We start from the raw sequence: 20,021 nt of genomic DNA, 5'->3' as shown, positions 1-20,021 counted from the left end.
ATTACATTATTATTATAGCTGTGTATCATAGCATATGCTTGGCATCATAGTTAACTGATAATCGAATTCTGGTAACTCAGTGTGAGCATGCACTCCCTTCCGCACCATCTATTCCCCCTTTGTTTATTATTATATTATATACTGTAGCTATATACATACTGTAGATATATCATCTCATACATCTCATACATCTCTCATATCTCATCCGTTTTCAATCCTGCATTCCTCTTCACTACCACTACCCTGTCGTCATCTACTATGCCGACTCAAGAGACCACACCTCTTCTCGGTAGTAACCGTGCTCATGATGGTCCCCATACTGTCCCATTCGATCCAATCAAGTCTTCAAGGTATCTCCTTCTAGGCTCATGGATCAACGTGCTACTCGTCTGTGTCCCTCTGTCAATCATCGGTGGGTATGCTTCTCTTTCATACTTCGAGGTCAAACTCATTTTCTTGCTTTGACGAAACAGCCGAGCTCCTTCACTGGAGCGCTGCCGCTCGGTTCGCAACATCCTTCATGGCCATCGTACCGCTAGCCAAAGTAAGTTGGCTTGATATCTCGTTCCGACTGACACCGTGGATTAGCTTCTGGGCGATAGTACAGAGCAACTGTCCATGAAACTCGGTCAAACTCTGGGTGGTCTGCTGAATGCAACGTAAGTCAGGCCACTGGTCACTGGTCCCAGGGTAGGCGGCTTATCTATCTGTTCACAGCTTCGGTAACGCCGTCGAATTGATCGTTGCTATCGCAGCTCTCGCTCAAAGTGAGTAGGACTGTACTGTTCTGCTTTGCCATTGTTTGGATTCCTCAATAACTTTTATCATAGACGAACTCCGCTTGGTTCAGACCTCGCTTCTCGGTAGTGTTTTGTCTAATATCCTTTTGGTGCTCGGTATGAGCTTCTTCGCGTGAGTCCGCTTCCTGTTTGACCATCGCTAATCGAGTAGCTCCGGTTTCTTCTTCACCGAGTCGACCTTTCAAGTCACTGCGGCTCAAGCCAGTTCCTCTCTAATGACACTTGCTTGCATCACGCTCATTTTACCTGCGGCATGTAAGTCGTAACCGCTCTCACGCCGCATTTGGTGTCATGCTGAATATGATGTCAGATCACGCTTCAAACACGGAAGATGTTCAATCCACCGTCAAATTGTTGCTCGAAGACGGGGCTCCGGACCCTCCTGATGCGTCCCTACGAGGTCTTCTTATCCTATCCCGAGGCACTTCCATCATCCTGCTTGCTACATACCTTGGTTATCTCTACTTTCAACTGCGTACGCATGCTCAACTTTTCGAAGCTGAACAAGCCGAAGATGAGGAAGCCGAAGTCGCATCCATGGATCAGTGGAGTGCCGGTGCATGGCTGGTCATAATCACCGTCATCACCGCCTTCTGTGCCGACATTCTCGTTGGCAGTATCGATGAGACAGCCGAACAATGGCATATCCCCAAAAGGTGAGCTCTTTTTGTCGAGAACGGTGCTGATAAAGCAGATTTATCGGTCTTATTCTACTTCCGCTTGTTGGCAATGCTGCTGAGCATGTCACTTCGGTCTGGATGGCTTGTAAAGGCAAGATGGAACTCACCATTGGAGTGAGCGTTGGATCTAGTATTCAGATTGCTGCAGGCATGATTCCCTTACTCGTAATCATTGCCTGGCCTTTGCAAAAGAATTTGACCCTCTTTTTTGTAAGTCTTTTACCAGCTACCAATCTTGTGGCGATGCTAACACTTCCGATAAGGCCAATTTTGAGACCATTGTGCTGTTTGTCTCCGTCATGCTCGTCAATCTGTTATTGCAAGATGGTAAGTATGCCAGTAACCAAACTTTCCAGCCTTCTTGCTGACCGGCTCGCGATAGGTCGAACCAACTACATGGAGGGTGTGATGTGTAAGTCGTGTGATCTCAGGTCGGTCACATATTGCTGACTCTGCTTGTAGTGATGTCGCTCTATTTGGTCATCGCATTGAGTTACCTTGTTTAGGTTGAAATAACGAGATGCGGTTCAGCTGCGCGCTCCACCTGTTTCCCCTCTCGCTGCTTCGCCCTTCAATCCCCTCCATCACATCGAATCTACCGGCTTTTCTGCCAATTAATCTTCTGAATCGGTTTGCTTTAATGACGTTCCGTACACGGTCTGAACGCACACCTCTATCGTAAAATTATAAAACAATGCATTGAATCTGCTCTGACTATCACTCTGCCTTGCGAGCTGCCGCTGGTGCTGAGCGCAATTTGTCTCGTTTCACCTGTCCATGTTGATAATTATTGTTAGGGCTCCCTTACAAAACGATGCATAGTTATCAACCGATGAGCCTTGTCATCCATGAGCAATAGGTGTCGGATTTAGCAGCCCCCAGTCTATTGGACACGTTTATAGCTTTGTATCAATCTTCCTTTTTCTTCCTTTCCTTCAACGCTAAACGTGACAAGAGGTTTGTGATAAAGCTCTTGAACCGATTCGGTATTGGTGTACCAGAATCTGCTACTTGTCGGGGATACGTGTTATGAAATTCACCGTAAATTCCATAACCTCTTGTCACGTGTAACCACACGTGGCACATAGACGTCATATCTCTACTATCGCACCAACAACATTGACGCTTGGACCAACAACCTCAAAATACTACATCTCGACGAGCGTCGGAGATGAATAGTACTATGATACCAACGATCTCTCAGTACTAGTGATGGGTATGAATAAGCATCCTAGGAGATACTCGGAATTGCCATACCATTATTCAGCACCATCAACGATTACCCATATCCATCAACACTAGTACCTCCGGTATCCTCGACGACCACGGATTAGCATGATTTTGAGGAGTGCTCTCTTAGAAACGTTTACTCAGATTGATGGTGATTATCAAGCGATGGGTTAGAATGTGAAATAAGTAGATAGAAGCTTGGTAAGCGTATATACGATTGTAAGATATATATAAGATGAGCTCGTCGAGCAACTCAGAACTAGCATCCTCAGAGATCTAGTTCTGTAGTTGTTCGATAGCAAGTGCTATTGAATGAATAGAGTTAATCTACCTGACCTCACTAGCTGCGAAACACTGCCCCTAGTGAGTTTTGAGTTATAGTTTACCTCGACGAGGGTCGTCGAGATTGTCGAAGTATATGAGATGCATCTATATTATGTATAACTATGTATATGATAAACCGATGTGTGTAAGGAAAGAAAAGAAAGAAAAGAAGATACTAGAGTACAAGATAAATATATATGAATACCAAGTGAAGTAGTGTCCAGTGTGCAGCGCACCAACCCCTAGTCAACTAGGGGTTGAAACCTAGGGGATGAAACATAATGGAGTGAGGCTCTGCCACACTGACTCTGACCCCTATAGAAACCCTCACTGTGTACCGTATATACAAGACCCCTACAGTTGTATGGGTGTGGCGATAGATCATTTATTCTGTCACTCCCCCTTGATCTAATCGCCCTTGAACGCCTAATGAGGACCTCAACCTTTCCAAGGTATCAGGTGGTAATGACTTGGTGAGCAAGTCAGCCAAATTGTCTGCTGAGGGGACGTGGGACAACGAGACGGTGTTGTCGTTAACCTTTTCCCTAACAAAGTGATGTCGCATAGCAATGTGTTTTGACTTCTCATGGTTGACCGGGTTTTTCGCAAGAGAGATAGCACCAATGTTGTCGTTGTAAAGTGGGAATGGATCGTTGCCTAAGCCAAGTTGGAGATCCTCCAGAAGTAGCCTTAACCATATAGCTTGTCGGGTTGCGTCTGCTGAAGCCATGTACTCTGCCTCAGTTGTAGACAGAGCAACAGTCGGTTGCCTTCGACTCTTCCAAGCTACTATCCCACCATACACCTTGAATATGTAACCAGTGGTAGACCGCCTAGTGTCCAAGTCTCCACCCCAATCCGCATCTACATATCCAAGGGCAACTCGTTTGCTTGATTCAGCATCAAAAGTCAGACACAGGTCGGTGGTACCTCTGATATACCTAAGGCAGTGTTTGGCAGCTTTCCAATGATCCGAGTTCCATTTGCTGAGATACCGAGATAGAACACCAGCAGCATGTGCCAGATCAGGTCGACTGATTGTAGAAGCGTAAAGGATTGAGCCAACTACCTGAGCATATGGTAGATGACGTGCTTGCTCATGTTCTTGATCAGTTGCAGGTATCGCTTTGAATCCAGTTGGCAGAGGTGATCGACTTGGGTTGCAGTTTGACATGTCAAATCGATCCAGTAGAGCTTCCAGGTAGTGTTCTTGTGAGATGTAGAGCTTACGTTGTTCCCTATTCCTATATATGTTGAAGCCAAGGAAGTAACCAGCATCGCCCGAGTCATTACATTCAAATTTGTTGTGGAGATCCTTCCTGAACTTGTTGAGAGCAGGAGTTGAGTTGCTTGCAATGAGTGTATCGTCCACATGAACACTCAACATGAGCAGTTCCCCCTCGCGTCTTCTAACATATAGACAAGGATCAGCCCTGGTTGGGATCAATCCTTGTTCCCGTAGCCATTTGTCAAATTCTATGTTGAAGCATCGAGGTGATTGCTTCAGACCGTACAGAGATTTTTGAAGGAGCAGTACCATGTTTGCCGGGATACCACTGCCTTCAGGTGATTCCAAGTATATCTCTTCCTCCAATCCGCCTTTCAAGAAAGCCGCAATGATATCCGTTTGAATACAATCCAAGTTGAAGTAGTTGACCAAAGCAAGGAACACTCGGTGCAAATCCTTATGAGCAACCGCCGCAAAGACTTCATTATAGTCTATCCCAGCAACTTGAGAGTATCCCTTAGCCACCCATCTAGCTTTATAAGCAGCTGGTTTACCCGTTTCCCCATCTATCTTTCTAGTGTAGACCCATCTCGCCTTTAGAGTTCTACCTTTGGCTTGTTCCCTTGGTACGACCTTCCATACCCGGTACTTTTCCATTTTTGCCAGTTCGTCATTCATAGCTTTCTTCCAATGCTCCCCCTCACCCGAGTGTATAGCTTCTTTCCAGGATTGAGGCAGGTTGGTAGCCGCAGCAGCATTGGCAAGAGCAAGTTGTTCGGTTCCCCAAGATTCAGGATCATCTGTGATAGCCATTGGATCAATTGACTCATTGCTTGAGTCAGGCAGAGATGATCGTTGTGATGCAGGTGAGTAAGTTGAATTCAGTGGTGAGGGTGGTTGCGGGCTGAGATGTTGGGATGGTGCCGTGTGATTGCCATTTTCACCATCATTGTCGCCTTCAACATCTATATTTCCAATAGGATCAAATCGTCTTTCCAGGTTGCGCAGTGTTGTATCAAGTGTCGAGTCCGCTTGTCTATCCCTCTGATCTGCTGCTGCCAGTTGTCTGAGTAATGCTCTAGGCGAGTTGCGAGGTTGCAGAGTTTTGTTGCCTTCTTCAGAGGAGATGATGACCGTCCGTTGCTTGTCATTTGACACTTGACCCGTTTGACCATGTTTAGTACCTTGAGAAACAATCAGATCCAATTCATCCGTAGGTTCCTTGAAGATGATGTCTCTTGACACAACAATCTTCTTGAATTGTTCATCCCATACCCTATATGCTGACGTGCCCACGTCATGTTCATAGCCCATGAATCGACCGACTCTATACCTTGGGTCCAGCTTAGTCGTTTTGCTGTGTTGTCTGAACCATATCTTTTCACCAAAAGCTCTCAGCCGATCAAACTTGAGCTTTCTGTCAAACCATTCTTCAATTGGGACCGTTTTGCCGTTACTCGAGGGGTGAGCAGTTCGCGAGTGAATACGATATACCTAGCAGCGTCTGCCCAAAAGGTTTTATCAAAGCCAGTTTCAGATAAGAGAGTCCTGACGCCATTCAAGATTGTCAAATGCACCCGTTCTACCCGTCCGTTTTGTGCATGAGATCCAGGAGGAACCGTGACGTGGATGATGCCCTTTGATTTGTAGTAGTCTTTTGCATGACCAGAGATGAACTCTCCACCATTGTCAGAGCGTATCTGCTTGACCTTTCTACCCAGTTGATTCTCAGCCATGTTGATGAAGTCCCGTAAGCCATTTATAGCCTGTGATTTTTCTCTAAGCAGCGTTATGTGAATACGCCTGGTGCAATCATCATAAACTGTTAGAAAGTACCGATTACCACCCCTGGAAGCGACAGAGGCAGGTCCCCATAGGTCAACATGAAGCAGGTCAAGCGGAGCAGTAGCACGAGTATCCTCAGGAGCCGGTGGTGAAGGTAATCGACCTGTTTTTCCCTTGACACATGATTCACAGGTGAAGCTTGATACATCCCTCAGGACTGGTATTTACAAGTACGTCTTTACCCAACCTTCCAGTTCTAGCCAACCGCATAACATCTCTTACACCTAGATGACCTAGACGGCAATGCCAAGTGTGGAGAGAGTCAGCGGAGGCCAGGAAAGCGGTGGCGAGATGACTTGCCTTGAAGACGTACAACCCATTGGAGAAGGGCGCAGTGATGACCGTGTTGTTGTGTTTATCATACAAGCAACTGGTGAAGCAGTCGAATGTCCATTTCATTGAGGGAGGAATCTTGTTGACAGCGATGAGATTACAGGAGAGATCAGGGACAGAGAGGACGTTGTGCAGAGTGACTTTGCCGAGAGTGAGAGAACCTTGACCAGCAGTGAGAAGCCGGGTACCATTGCCAATCTTGACACCTTTGACAGCCGCAGTGGTGACGTTTGACAGTTTAACACCAGGACCAACCATGTGATGGGAAGCTCGAGTCGACAATGAAGACATCAGAAGGAGTAGCGTTGGTAGCATAAGCATGATAGGAAAAGCCGTCACCATCAGAGTCGGTGTCAATTGTGATAGAGCGAGTTGACATAGCGACTTTGACATCTCCATCTAAGTGTGATGCATTAGATGGGTTTAGCGCAGTTGACGTTTCTCCAGATTTGACTTCATTGGAGAAGTGAGCTTGACCATTACCAGACTTAGCTTGCTGAGCTTTGCTGAGTCGACATTCCATAGTGTTGTGCGTAGGTGATTGGTGGATGCTACACCATTTCTCACTCCATTGGCGCCTTTGACCGTTGTTATTGTTTTTACCATGTTGACCGTTTTTAAAATGTTGACCAGAGACCTTGTTGGCCAATGCCGTTGTACCTCTCCTGATTGATTCAGCCGATACTGCAGCTTGCACGCTAGCAGAAGAAAGGTCGTCCCTCAACCAGAGATTCTGTTTGAACAGATCCCAGGAATCAGGTAAAGCAAAAGTCATAGCGTAGGCCAACATAGTATCCTCTTTCCAATCACCACCAGCCTTGATTTGAGTGTGCGCAGATCTAATCTCTGATATCTTCTTCACACAGTCGTCACCTTCAGCCGCAGGGTTGTTCCACATTTGTTGGATGAGTTGAGCACGTCTCGCTCCAACAGTAGCAGAATAGGCCTTTTCCAGTTCGTTCCAAAGGGCTTCAGGATCAGGATTGTCGATGTCAAGTGAAGTAGAAGATAGACCGGTTAAGACAGTAGGAGAGAGCGATTGGAGAATGACAGCACAAGCACGAGCAGCTTTGTCAATGGCAGTAGTGCTGAGAGAATCTGATTTGACAGGAGTGGTGACTCTAAGACCTTTGAGGACGAGGCAAGTTTTGACTGAGATTGACCAAGCAGCATAGTATTCAGAACCTTCCAAGATAACCACCTTATACCGTCCACCACTATCATTGGTGTTGTCCGCCATGTTGGCTAATGAGAACGAGTTGAAGATGACTTAGGTTGATAGGATGGGATGTGTGTGTGTGATAACTGTGGAGGTAGGTTCAAGTGAGTGTATAGTTCCAAGCAGATACAGATTAGGATAAACGCTCCTGTAGTACTCAGCTTGGGCTGGACAAGTTTGCTTGTTGCTTATGAAGCGCAGGGACTTGTCACTGGGATGGACCAGATTCGTTCACCACTAGTTAAAGCAGTACCAGTCACCTTAGCTTGCAGTGGTGGGTTTCTTGTGGAGCGTGAGAATGGTATGGTGAGTGTGGTGTGGATGTATGCGTGGAGGATGCTGTATGTGCTGCGCTTGGGTTGCGGTGAGCGAGGGATGCCGAGCTGATACTGTAGGCCTAGTATAGCTGAATTGTTGGTGCCGTTGTTGATGTATGTGTATCAACTAGATGATAAAGCAAGCAAGGCTCATAACCTGTCGAAGTATATGAGATGCATCTATATTATGTATAACTATGTATATGATAAACCGATGTGTGTAAGGAAAGAAAAGAAAGAAAAGAAGATACTAGAGTACAAGATAAATATATATGAATACCAAGTGAAGTAGTGTCCAGTGTGCAGCGCACCAACCCCTAGTCAACTAGGGGTTGAAACCTAGGGGATGAAACATAATGGAGTGAGGCTCTGCCACACTGACTCTGACCCCTATAGAAACCCTCACTGTGTACCGTATATACAAGACCCCTACAGTTGTATGGGTGTGGCGATAGATCATTTATTCTGTCACTCCCCCTTGATCTAATCGCCCTTGAACGCCTAATGAGGACCTCAACCTTTCCAAGGTATCAGGTGGTAATGACTTGGTGAGCAAGTCAGCCAAATTGTCTGCTGAGGGGACGTGGGACAACGAGACGGTGTTGTCGTTAACCTTTTCCCTAACAAAGTGATGTCGCATAGCAATGTGTTTTGACTTCTCATGGTTGACCGGGTTTTTCGCAAGAGAGATAGCACCAATGTTGTCGTTGTAAAGTGGGAATGGATCGTTGCCTAAGCCAAGTTGGAGATCCTCCAGAAGTAGCCTTAACCATATAGCTTGTCGGGTTGCGTCTGCTGAAGCCATGTACTCTGCCTCAGTTGTAGACAGAGCAACAGTCGGTTGCCTTCGACTCTTCCAAGCTACTATCCCACCATACACCTTGAATATGTAACCAGTGGTAGACCGCCTAGTGTCCAAGTCTCCACCCCAATCCGCATCTACATATCCAAGGGCAACTCGTTTGCTTGATTCAGCATCAAAAGTCAGACACAGGTCGGTGGTACCTCTGATATACCTAAGGCAGTGTTTGGCAGCTTTCCAATGATCCGAGTTCCATTTGCTGAGATACCGAGATAGAACACCAGCAGCATGTGCCAGATCAGGTCGACTGATTGTAGAAGCGTAAAGGATTGAGCCAACTACCTGAGCATATGGTAGATGACGTGCTTGCTCATGTTCTTGATCAGTTGCAGGTATCGCTTTGAATCCAGTTGGCAGAGGTGATCGACTTGGGTTGCAGTTTGACATGTCAAATCGATCCAGTAGAGCTTCCAGGTAGTGTTCTTGTGAGATGTAGAGCTTACGTTGTTCCCTATTCCTATATATGTTGAAGCCAAGGAAGTAACCAGCATCGCCCGAGTCATTACATTCAAATTTGTTGTGGAGATCCTTCCTGAACTTGTTGAGAGCAGGAGTTGAGTTGCTTGCAATGAGTGTATCGTCCACATGAACACTCAACATGAGCAGTTCCCCCTCGCGTCTTCTAACATATAGACAAGGATCAGCCCTGGTTGGGATCAATCCTTGTTCCCGTAGCCATTTGTCAAATTCTATGTTGAAGCATCGAGGTGATTGCTTCAGACCGTACAGAGATTTTTGAAGGAGCAGTACCATGTTTGCCGGGATACCACTGCCTTCAGGTGGTTCCAAGTAGATCTCCTCTTCCAGACAAACAGAGAGGTGATGAGGGTGCATGACTAGATTGTTGAGATGGGACAGTGTGATCATTGGTGCCAGCATTATTCCCATCTTCAACATCAATGTTACCAATAATGTCAAATCTCCTTTCCAAGTTGCGCAGTGTTGTGTCAAGTGTCAAATCCATTTGTCTATCTCTCTGATCTGCTGCCGCCAGTTGTCTAAGCAGTATCCTGGGTGTTTCATGAGGCTTGGGAGCGTCCTTGTATTGTTCATCAGAGATAGTGATGGTTGGTTGCATGTGGTTTGACACTTTTGACATGTTTGACCAATTTGACAATTTTGACACTTTTGGATGAGTTGACCCAATTGAGATGTTGGCTTGTCAAACATGATGTCTCTTGACACAATCATCTTTCTATGTTCCTCATCCCATACCCTGTAAGTAGAAGTACTGACATCATGTTCATATCCCATGAACAATCCTTCCCAATATCCTGGATCCAGTTTGGTTGTTTTACTGTATCGCCTATACCAGATCTTTTCACCAAATGCTCTTAGCCGATTAAAGTTGAACTTCTTGTCAAATCATTCTTCAGTTGGGATGGTCTTGCCATTGCTAGAGTGTAAAGAGTTGCAAGTGAAGACAATGTATTCAGCAGCATGGGCCCAGAACGTCTTGTCAAGACCAATTTCAGACAAGAGAATTCTAACTCCATTCAAGATTGTCAAATATGCTCGTTCCACCCTTCCATTCTGCGCATGTGATCCAGGAGGAACAGTGATGTGTATGATGCCCTTTGACTTGAAGTAGTCTTGTGCTCAACCAGATATGAACTCTCCTCCATTATCAGATTGTATTTGTTTGACCATTCTACCCAGTTGACTCTCAGCCATGTTGATGAAATCTCTTAAACCATGTATCGCTTGTGATTTCTCTCTAAGCAGTGTTATGTGAAAACGCCTGGTGTAATCATCATAAACTGTTAAGTACCGATTACCACCTCTTGAAGCAACAGAGGCAGGTCCCCATAGATCAATATGTAACAGCCAAGTGGAGCAGTAGCCCAAGTATCCTCAGGGGCAGGTCGTGAAGGTAATCGACCTGTTTTGCCTTTGACACATGATTCACAACTAAAACTCAATACATCCTCAGGACTAGTATTTACAAGCACATTGTTACCCAACCTTCCAGTTCTAGCCAACCTCATGACATCTCTTGCACCTAGATGACCTAAACGGCAGTGCCAAGTGTGGAGAGAATCAGCGGAGGCCTGGAAAGCAGTAGCAAGATGACTTGCCTTGAAGACATAGAATCCATTGGAGAAGGGAGCAGTAATGACAGTGTTTTTGTGTTTATCGTACAAACAGCCTGTGAAGCAGTCAAATGTCCATTTCATAGAAGGGGGTATCTTGTTGACAGCAATGAGATTGCAGGAGAGATCAGGGACGGAGAGGATATGGTTGAGAGTGAGCTTGCCAAGGGTGAGAGTACCTTGACCAGCAGTGAGGAGACAAGCACCATTGCTAATTTTGACACCTTTGACAGGAGTTGCAGTGACATTCGACAATTTGACACCTGTGTTGAGTAATATGATTGCATGTCAAGTAAAAGAGTAAAAGAGAGAAGAGATAAAGAGATAAAAGCGGATTTTAGTTAACTAATAGTGTATCTACAAGGTGCCTTTAACTGGCTGTCATAAATAAGGGATAACCGGTTTAATTAACCGGTAAATAGAGCACTCATTCCAACAATCTGGACCAACCATGTGATGAGAGGCACCAAGTTGACAATGAAGGCTTCTGAGGGGGCGACATTGGTGGCATAGACATGGTAAGAGAAGGCATCACCATCAGAGTTGGTGTCAAACGTGATAGAGCGAGTTGACATAGCGATTTTGACATCTCCATCCAGATTTGACATATTAGATAAATTTGACACATTTGACAGATTTCACACTTCACCATTTCTAACATCATTTGACACATGCGCTTGACCATTCCCACCATTCTTAGCTTTGTTGGCATTACTAAGGCGGCAATCCACGTTATTGTGAGTCAAAGACTTGTGGATGCTACACCACTTCTCACTCCATTGACGTTTTTGACCTGTTTGACCATTGTTGTTGAATTTGCCATTTTGACCGTTTTTGAAGTTCTAACCAGTAGCTTTGTTGGCCGAAGCAATAGTACCTTTTCTAAGAGCTTCTGCAGAGACAGCAGCTTGCACATTGGCCAAAGTAAGATCATGCCTTGACCAGATGTTCTGTTTAAACAGATCCCAAGAATCAGGTAAAGCAAAAGTCATGGCATAAGCCAATATAGTATCCTCTTTCCAATCACCACCAGCTTTTATTTGAGTATGTGCCAATCTAATCTCTGACATCTTTTTGACACAGTCGTCACTTCCAGCAGCAGGGTTGTTCCACATTTGTTGGATAAGTTGAGCACGTCTAGCACCAACAGTAGCAGAGTAGGCTTTTTCCAATCATCCCAGAGACCCTTAGGTCTGGGATTGTCAAGATTAAGTGAATCAGATGATAGACCAGTTAAGACAGTAGGAGAGAACAATTGGAGTATGATTGCACAAGCTTTGGCAGCTTGTTGAATGGCGGCATTGTCGGAATTAGCCGCCTCTAGTCTATTTTACACGTTTATAGCTTTGTACCTATCTTCCTTCTTCTTCCTCTTTTCTCTGAACCGATGCACCAGATCGCTAAAACTTGACAGGTTATGAGCCTTGCTCTCAACTAGCCAGCATAGCTGCTGCTGCTGGACCGCTACAACTACCGCCTGGAGGGAATCAGCCGCTACTTGTACCGCTTCACCACCACCAGTATCCTGCCTGGTGTGACCAACTTATAAATGGACCAACGTTTACCAATCTCATCGTCCCTCAACCTTCTGGCAAAAGCTTGAGTATCTAGCCAATTGGAAAGCTTGTTCTTGCTGCTGTATAGGATGGAGTGACCGCTGCTACCAGTGCTATAGAGGGTATACCACTGCTACCACCGCTTACTCATCGCTGGTACACCACCAACAACAACCTTGTCCTACGCTTACCTGCCAACAAAACCTGTACCTCAACAACCTGTACCCCTTGAAACCCGCTTTGACCACTTTCACTCTTTAATGCCGATATGCTCGACTTGGACTTTGACAGCTTAACACCGATATCTTTGGACTACTGTCAAACTCCATCAATCAAATTTTTGACACGTTTGACACCTGTCAAATTTCTTACTCTACTCCACTTGGACATGTTTGACACCTGTCAATCCATCTTTCAATATCTGGACATTCCTTGACGCCTGTCAAACACCGACTTTCACCCCCTTCTAATTGGCAACGCATCACCCCTAAAGAGACGGCTACAAGATATCTTGACCCCTACAAGACCCCTACAAGATATCCGACCCCTACAAGATATCCGACCCCTACAGAGACCCCTACAACATGTCAGACTCATCGTTCACCCGCGTTTTTCAAACTATACCAATCTTAGAAGGAAAATCAACATTTGTGATATGGGATCAACGACTTAGATTGTCTCTTAGAATTGTTAACTGTGTGGATTTCATTGCTGAAGACGCTACGTATCCAACCTCTGCTTCAGCTGCCAACACCTGGAAGTCTAAGGATCAGCAAATTGCCGCTCTCATCCTTAGCACCACGTCGCCCACTATACTTGCTGCTCACATCCACATTCTTGACAATCCTCCTCTTCCTGCCGACGTCTCTCCTACCCCTGATCTCTATATCCCTCGTGCCCTTGCTATTTACACTGCTCTCAAAACGACCTACGGTACCTCAAATGCTCAATACACTTTTGCCCTGGCTAGAAAGTTCATCGATAACAAGTTTTATGAACTCAATGACGATCAAACCAATCATCCCACTACTATCAACGGCTGGGTTAATGAAGTCCTCGCTCAACACAGGGAATTGAAGACTCTCAAATATGATATAGATTCTCTGTGTGTCAACGTTCTGCTCAATGGACTTCCTGCTCGTTTCTCATCATATGTGGATGCTGTCTTTGAAAGGGCTGAAACCCCTTCAATTGAATCGGTCTGCGACGCCATCCTCAGAATTGATGCTGGTCAACAAGAACGAATAGATTTGTCAAACAGTAACATTGCCGCCTCTGGTATGATGTCAAGATTTGACAACGATCCTCAATTCAGGGACGACTTCTATGCTTTTGTTGCTTCAAGGTCAAATGGTAATCGGTCAAAAGGTTCTGCAAGAAATGCCTGCTTTGAATGTGGTAGTCCCAAACACTTTGCTAGAGATTGTCCTAGGAAGAATAACAACGATAACAAGGACAGTCAGCAAACTCGGTCGGATTCAACTTCAACCAATCAAGGAGATGCACATCTTGCTCGTGCTACTCTGGGATACAACCTTGGTGAAGAATCTGATGATGAGGCTGCAAACTACTAGTGCGCCTTCATCCAGTGGGAGTCATGATCATGGACATTTCTGTAATTTGACACGTATATAATTGTGATATCTTGATTGTTTTTGACAACTTGGACTTTTGAGTAGATAGATAGGCTGTCAAATAGACATAGTTGCGAGTGGGAGTGTCGGAATTAGCCGCCTCTAGTCTATTTTACACGTTTATAGCTTTGTACCTATCTTCCTTCTTCTTCCTCTTTTCTCTGAACCGATGCACCAGATCGCTAAAACTTGACAGGCATGAGCAGGGGTATTGGATTTGGCAAGTGTGAAGATTCGGAGGCCTTTGAGGATAAGACAAGTTTTGACTGAGATAGACCAAGCAGCATAGTTTTCAGAAATTTTTAAGGATAACCACCTTATACCTTCCACCTCCATCATTTGGATTGTCTGCCATATTGACCAACTGCACCAAGTTTGACAGTGTTTGACAGGTCAAGTGATATCTGACAGGACAAATGGGGATAAGATAGGGAGTGACCGATTTGACAAGTTGCGCTTTTGACAGGTTTGACAGAGTCATGTGTGATAACTATGAAGGCAGGTTCAAGTGAGTGTAAAGTTCCAAGCAGATAAATACAAATTCTGCTGCGTGAAGTGGGGTGCAGCATAATCTTTTCAATTTGAGACAACGGGATTGAGTTCAGGTCCAGACTACTTCACATTGTGCGGATTTCAGTGTTGAGTGATATACATGCATGTTAAGTAAAAGAGTAAAAGAGAGAAGAAATAAGGAGATAAAAGCGAAATTTAGTTAACTAATAGTGTATCTACAAGGTGCCTTTAACTGGGTATCATAAATAAGGGATAACCGGCTAAGTTAACCGGTAAATAGAGCACTTATTCCGACATTCAGTGTTCTTGCAGCTCCTCTCACATATATGCAGGCACTTGTCAGATGTGCACGGATCGGAAGCAGCTAGAAAAATAATACATTGAATCTATATGTGCAGTGGTCTCGGCGCATTCACAGAAATTTATGTTCTAGAGCAACAGGATAAGTACCGGACTTCGGGATGTTTTGTAAACGGGTAACAGGACTCGGAACTTGCAGGACATGAATACAATCGAACAGCAGCAATGCGAGGGGCATAAAACAATCGAAAGGACCAGGTGTAGATGTCGGGTGAAACGAGACGACGACCAAACAATGTGATTGATGGAATACGATCAAGGCCGGTCAGATAAAATCATCATCGCGTAGTGGAGGCGTTTGGCTGCGAAAGCGAGATACGATGTATTAAATCCTATTGATTGTCCCGTCCCATCGGATGTAGTGGTTTTCGCGGAGGGGAGAATGACTGCGATTTTGGTGTAGCTTCGATGGATTTGGCGTGTGCATCGAAATGACGAATTCGGTCCAGCACAGAAGTTGATTGTGAAGAGCGGCTTGGCATCCAATCTTGTTTCATTCGTTGACTTTGTTCAAACGGTGCGTTCACATTGTGGGTAAGAGTATCGTCAGATGTCGCTGGAGATGGGGACGCTGCGAGGGAGCCTGGATCGGTCTTTGACTGTGGTATAGCTGTCGAAAGAAAAAGGAAGTGGTCAGCGATGAAAGAGCATCAGAGCAGACATGCTACTGAGATCATAATCAGAATGAAATTGATGAAAAGAATGCGCTGGCAGCCGAGAGCCCGGCTTGATGCAAACCTTTTGATCTGGGCAGTGCCAATGTTAGACAGAGGAAGTAAGGAGAGTACCTTACCTTGCAACGGGTTGATCTCCACATCCCCTTTTGCTTTTGAAGTATGTAACAGTCGTTTGAATTCTTCGGTAGTAGCAGAAGGTTTTGTAGACATGCGCGGCATGCTTGAAATTTCGCCAGGACGAGGGTATTTTGTAGTTGAGGGGGCCGGGGCTGATTTCGAGCTCGGTAAGGACTCCCGCTGGCTGTTCGCCGAGAAATACTGTTCGTAACAATCAGGACACGAGGGTGAGCCATCAGGTAGAAGCAGAGGTGTCGTTTGGCGGCTCGGTAATTTATTACAGACTGTATAGCAAGCAAGAGAAATGAGCGGCTGAATGATATTCTGGCTACAACAGACTCACCCGAACAAGCGAAACATCTCGCATGCCATTTGAATCCTCTAGCAGAAATGTGTTGGCCTCTCATGCCCTCCTCTCTGTCTCCTATGATTGGCAGCTGACAAGAATGACAAATCCCAATCGGGAATGCCTCGGTGTAGCAAACTTTACATAGCGTGTCTCCGGCGAGCAGAGGAGAACAGTCGTTCCTATAAGGTAGTCAGTGGAATACATATCGTGTTTGACTTACTTGGCAAGATATATCTTCATGCCTGATCGGATGTCTGTACCGCATTTTCTGCACTGAGGATGCTGCGCGCGACGATCCAATACCGAACCGTACACTAATGACGTCAATTGCTGGATCATTTGAATCAAACTCACCTCGAGCCAGCTCGGCATCAGTGGCTGCGGTAAGGGCAACATCGAAAGTCTCTGTCCTAGCCAAGCCCGGCCTCTGTGTTTGGCTTGTTCTGCTTTGTGACAGGGTCACGCGATGCTCGAGGCTGAGAGGGGAGGAAGAGACAGCAAAAGGTGATTTGGGTGTGGTGTACCTGATACCGAAAATTGATGAGTCAAGTCGTTTGAATCTGCTGATAACGATTAACGCTCACTTATCAGCCCATCTGTCGGGACTACCTTTCTTCTGTGGTGACGATAGGAGAGCTCTGATAGGATTTGACCGTTCTGCAACGCATGTTCAAGTCAGTACAGCTGGAAAGTCTCTTGATCAAGGTATAAGGCAGAACATACCGACTGCCTTGCCAGAACATTTCGAACAGCGAGAGTCAAGATCTGGTATAGAGGTACCACAATACCCACAGACGATCATGGCTCACAGTGCTGACTAAGGACGAGATTGTGAGAGAGTGAGCATGTGAGAGGATATAATGAAATGAGAGTCAAGAGTGGAGTATACATACATATATATATATAATATATATATAATATTATAAGAATGCAAACGAGTAGTCTTGCACCAAGTTGAATGATGTAGTATATGTAGTATATGTTACTTGTAAACAAACCCAACGTGTGGGCGCAACCGTGGGAAAGTGACGAGTCATAACAAGGTACATCATATTATATCATATAATATCATATATATATATACATGTCATATATCATCCTTTAACCCACCACCTCATCTCTCACATACCTCACATACCTCGCTCTCCCTCTTCATGGCTCTTATATATACAAATATCACATACCAATATGGATCAGTGTGAGTCGTGCTAGCTAGCTCCACTCCTGTCGTGCGCTGTGTTTGTTCATCTCTGACTGCGTCCTCATATCCATACAGTCCTCATCGCACTTCGCTCCTTTCCGCAGGACATCTCTTCTCTGGACATTCCCGACTTATCCAACATAAATCTGGATGATTTCAATGAAAACTTGTTCAATATCATACAAGAAACAGACTCGGCCTCAGCAAGACATTCAATACTCCAAGTGGCCGCATTGCTTCCCCCTCAGCCCAAATGGTCGGATATCACCTTACAATGGGCGACTGAACAGGATAGTACCTCTGCTACAACAGATCCGATAGTAAAGTACGCTGGTAGTGCACTTGCGCAAGATATATTTCCCTCGGATCGCTGGCTGGAAGCTTTAGAAGATGACTCACACCCACATGTCTCGCTGAAAAGGATACTGGTGACTTGGAGTGGGTTGAAATTTGATGTAAGTCAACATGGATGTTGGAATTCTTACTGACCAACAGACATTCTTACAATGCTGTACGAGGCTCTACCAACAATCTTCCATGCGAATACCAATAGCAACTCTACTCATTCAAGCAATATTGGAAGCGCCGTATGAACCTTCCGACGTCTCTGCTTTGACTGTCATGGCGACCGTTGCTGGAAGCTCATTCATCGACGTCTTGATCCAAAGTCTCATGCTAGACACCGGCAATCACCTGTTCAGTATCAACCTTCGGCTTCTCCTCGCCATCCTTCCGTATGCACCGTTAGTGCTAACCCCGAAAGTCCCTTTGATGGCCATCATTCTGGGCCGAGCCATATCTTGGCGTGACCGACCTTTTATCGACCACTCTTCGGCTCTTCGCGATGGCTTCACTCGAACAGAGCTGCCCGAACCATCTCTTCATTGGGAAGTTTCCTCTTCGGCGATAGAAATGGAGCTTGAACTACCAGAACATCTGAAACCTCGTCGTATCGCCCAGCTGTTCATCATCGCAATGTACGGTGCTTGGCCATCGAACGTCATCGCTTTCGTCCGAGACCCTGTATCTTATATACGAGGGAAAAATGTCGCTTCAGTTTATGCTGTAGATTGGGATAAGGTCTGGACGCCGGGCGTGCTAGCCACTAGGATGGAGCCTTTGATCCGAGACTTTAGATTACATCCCTCACTGGTGGTCTTCACCTCGACAGCCGAGCTTGCGGACGATAAGCGTTGGGACCGAGTGGATGCAGCGGAGTTCATCGCACGTTCTCAGGCTTTGTCTAATTCGGATCAACAGGGTCTGGCGGGCGCAGGGCTCTTCGATCAGGATGAACCGCTCTCGTCATCGCAGATAGACTCGGCATCGGCGAATACCAGTAACAGGCTGGCCAAGGAGAATGAATTGCTAAGATTGGAAGCCAAGTTTACCAGTAGGGTAAGGAGGCAGTATCTCTATCGTAAGTTTAGAGTTTACCACGTCGGCTCAATAGCTAACTATTGTACAGACATCGGTCGACTGCACAAAACTTCCTTGCGATTGAATAACGATGAAGCTGAGATTCACAGTTTTGTGAGTTATGGTTGTACCGAGATGCAGCTGACATTGCCAGGTAAACCGATTGAAAGCGCAAACCACTCAGATCGCCGAACTCACCGCTCAGTTGTCTCAAACCCGAACAGAAGCATCTCAAGCGCAACAAAAGCATGTCAAATGGCAGGGGCAGCTAAGAGAGAAGGTGGCATCGTTCCGGGAGGAGAAGGCAACTTGGCAAACGGAAGCGGCAAGGATACGAGCCGAGCTTAGTGAAGCACACGCTACCGTCAAAAGTCAGCGTGAAGAGTTAGCCGAGGTCAAGAATGAGTGAGTATCTTAGAGCGAAACCGCGCTGATGATTTCATCAGGCGATTCAAATTGCAGAACAGATTGACCGAGGCGGAGCCAAAGATCCGACACATATCCGACTACGAAACGAGAATGAAGCAGCTGACTGAGTCACAGCGTTTATGGTGAGTATAAAGACCTCGAGTAAAACGCTGACGAGGTTAGGGATGACGACGTACAGCGGTGTAAGAACGCTCTTCAAGAGGCCGAAGCTGCTAAAGCTAAAGTTCATGAGGTGAGTTTTGAATGCGGGATATGGAATTGATGCCCTCTCAGCTTGCGCAGATGCTACATGCTAGTCGGCAAGAAACGATTGCACAGTCCCAAGCTATCAAGTGGGTGATTCATTTTCAACAGATTTCATGTTCTCCCATTGCTGACCCTGTCGTAGTCTGCTGGAGCGAAAGGTGCCAGTGAACAATGATAATAGAGCGGAAAATCGAAGGGCTAGTCCTACGTTGACCACCACAGCAGCTCCTAAGGACTTGGAAGTGTATGTAAACCTGCTGGAACAGGCGAAGAAGCGCACGGATGAATTAGAGAGAGAAAACCTTGAGGTGAGCATATTTTAGAATGGTAAGAGCTGACTGCGTATATAGCTCCGGAATGCAGTGTCAATTGGCAAACAGGCCTCTAACATTGTAGACGGTGAACCTGATAAATCGTTCATATTCGAAGACTGAGCCCTTGTACATATGTGTGTGCGTGTATGTGTGCATAGTCGTGTATGTCGCATGATGAATGATGTATGTAAGTATATATGTATATGTGCCTGTCCGTGAAGGGGATAAAACGATGGTCCCTGGTATCCTTGCACCTTCCCCCGTTGACTACCATC

The 20,021-nt window shown here is 45.7% G+C and overlaps 4 protein-coding genes across 4 annotated transcripts; 3 read left to right on the top strand and 1 right to left on the bottom strand.

Moving 5' to 3' along the window:
• Nucleotides 1-258: 258 nt before the first annotated feature.
• Nucleotides 259-1,986, top strand: I302_105075 (calcium/proton exchanger; the record flags this gene model as incomplete). Its single annotated transcript, XM_065870000.1, has 11 exons — nt 259-412; nt 474-544; nt 589-659; nt 718-767; nt 831-912; nt 1,006-1,055; nt 1,111-1,456; nt 1,612-1,690; nt 1,744-1,807; nt 1,863-1,892; nt 1,943-1,986. 11 exons carry the CDS (start codon nt 259-261, stop codon nt 1,984-1,986), a joined length of 1,041 nt encoding a protein of 346 aa, XP_065726072.1.
• A 13,340-nt stretch (nt 1,987-15,326) lies between these two features.
• Nucleotides 15,327-16,939, bottom strand: I302_105074 (uncharacterized protein; the record flags this gene model as incomplete). The annotated part of the gene is made up of 7 exons (XM_065869999.1): nt 15,327-15,604; nt 15,788-16,072; nt 16,132-16,316; nt 16,358-16,391; nt 16,492-16,661; nt 16,722-16,794; nt 16,861-16,939. 7 exons carry the CDS (start codon nt 16,937-16,939, stop codon nt 15,327-15,329), a joined length of 1,104 nt encoding a protein of 367 aa, XP_065726071.1.
• Nucleotides 16,940-17,325: 386 nt separating this feature from the next.
• On the top strand, nt 17,326-17,826 carry I302_105073 (uncharacterized protein; the record flags this gene model as incomplete). The annotated part of the gene is made up of 2 exons (XM_065869998.1): nt 17,326-17,335; nt 17,414-17,826. The coding sequence occupies 2 exons, from the start codon at nt 17,326-17,328 to the stop codon at nt 17,824-17,826; spliced, it is 423 nt and encodes a 140-aa protein (XP_065726070.1).
• A 49-nt stretch (nt 17,827-17,875) lies between these two features.
• On the top strand, nt 17,876-19,866 carry I302_105072 (uncharacterized protein; the record flags this gene model as incomplete). The annotated part of the gene is made up of 8 exons (XM_065869997.1): nt 17,876-18,758; nt 18,807-18,871; nt 18,942-19,141; nt 19,204-19,293; nt 19,349-19,418; nt 19,460-19,518; nt 19,575-19,740; nt 19,783-19,866. The coding sequence occupies 8 exons, from the start codon at nt 17,876-17,878 to the stop codon at nt 19,864-19,866; spliced, it is 1,617 nt and encodes a 538-aa protein (XP_065726069.1).
• Nucleotides 19,867-20,021: the final 155 nt, after the last annotated feature.

Source organism: Kwoniella bestiolae, chromosome 3, assembly GCF_000512585.2.
Source record: "Kwoniella bestiolae CBS 10118 chromosome 3, complete sequence".
In the NCBI taxonomy this organism is placed as follows: domain Eukaryota; kingdom Fungi; phylum Basidiomycota; class Tremellomycetes; order Tremellales; family Cryptococcaceae; genus Kwoniella; species Kwoniella bestiolae.
This window is presented reverse-complemented; position numbering and strand designations above follow the sequence as displayed.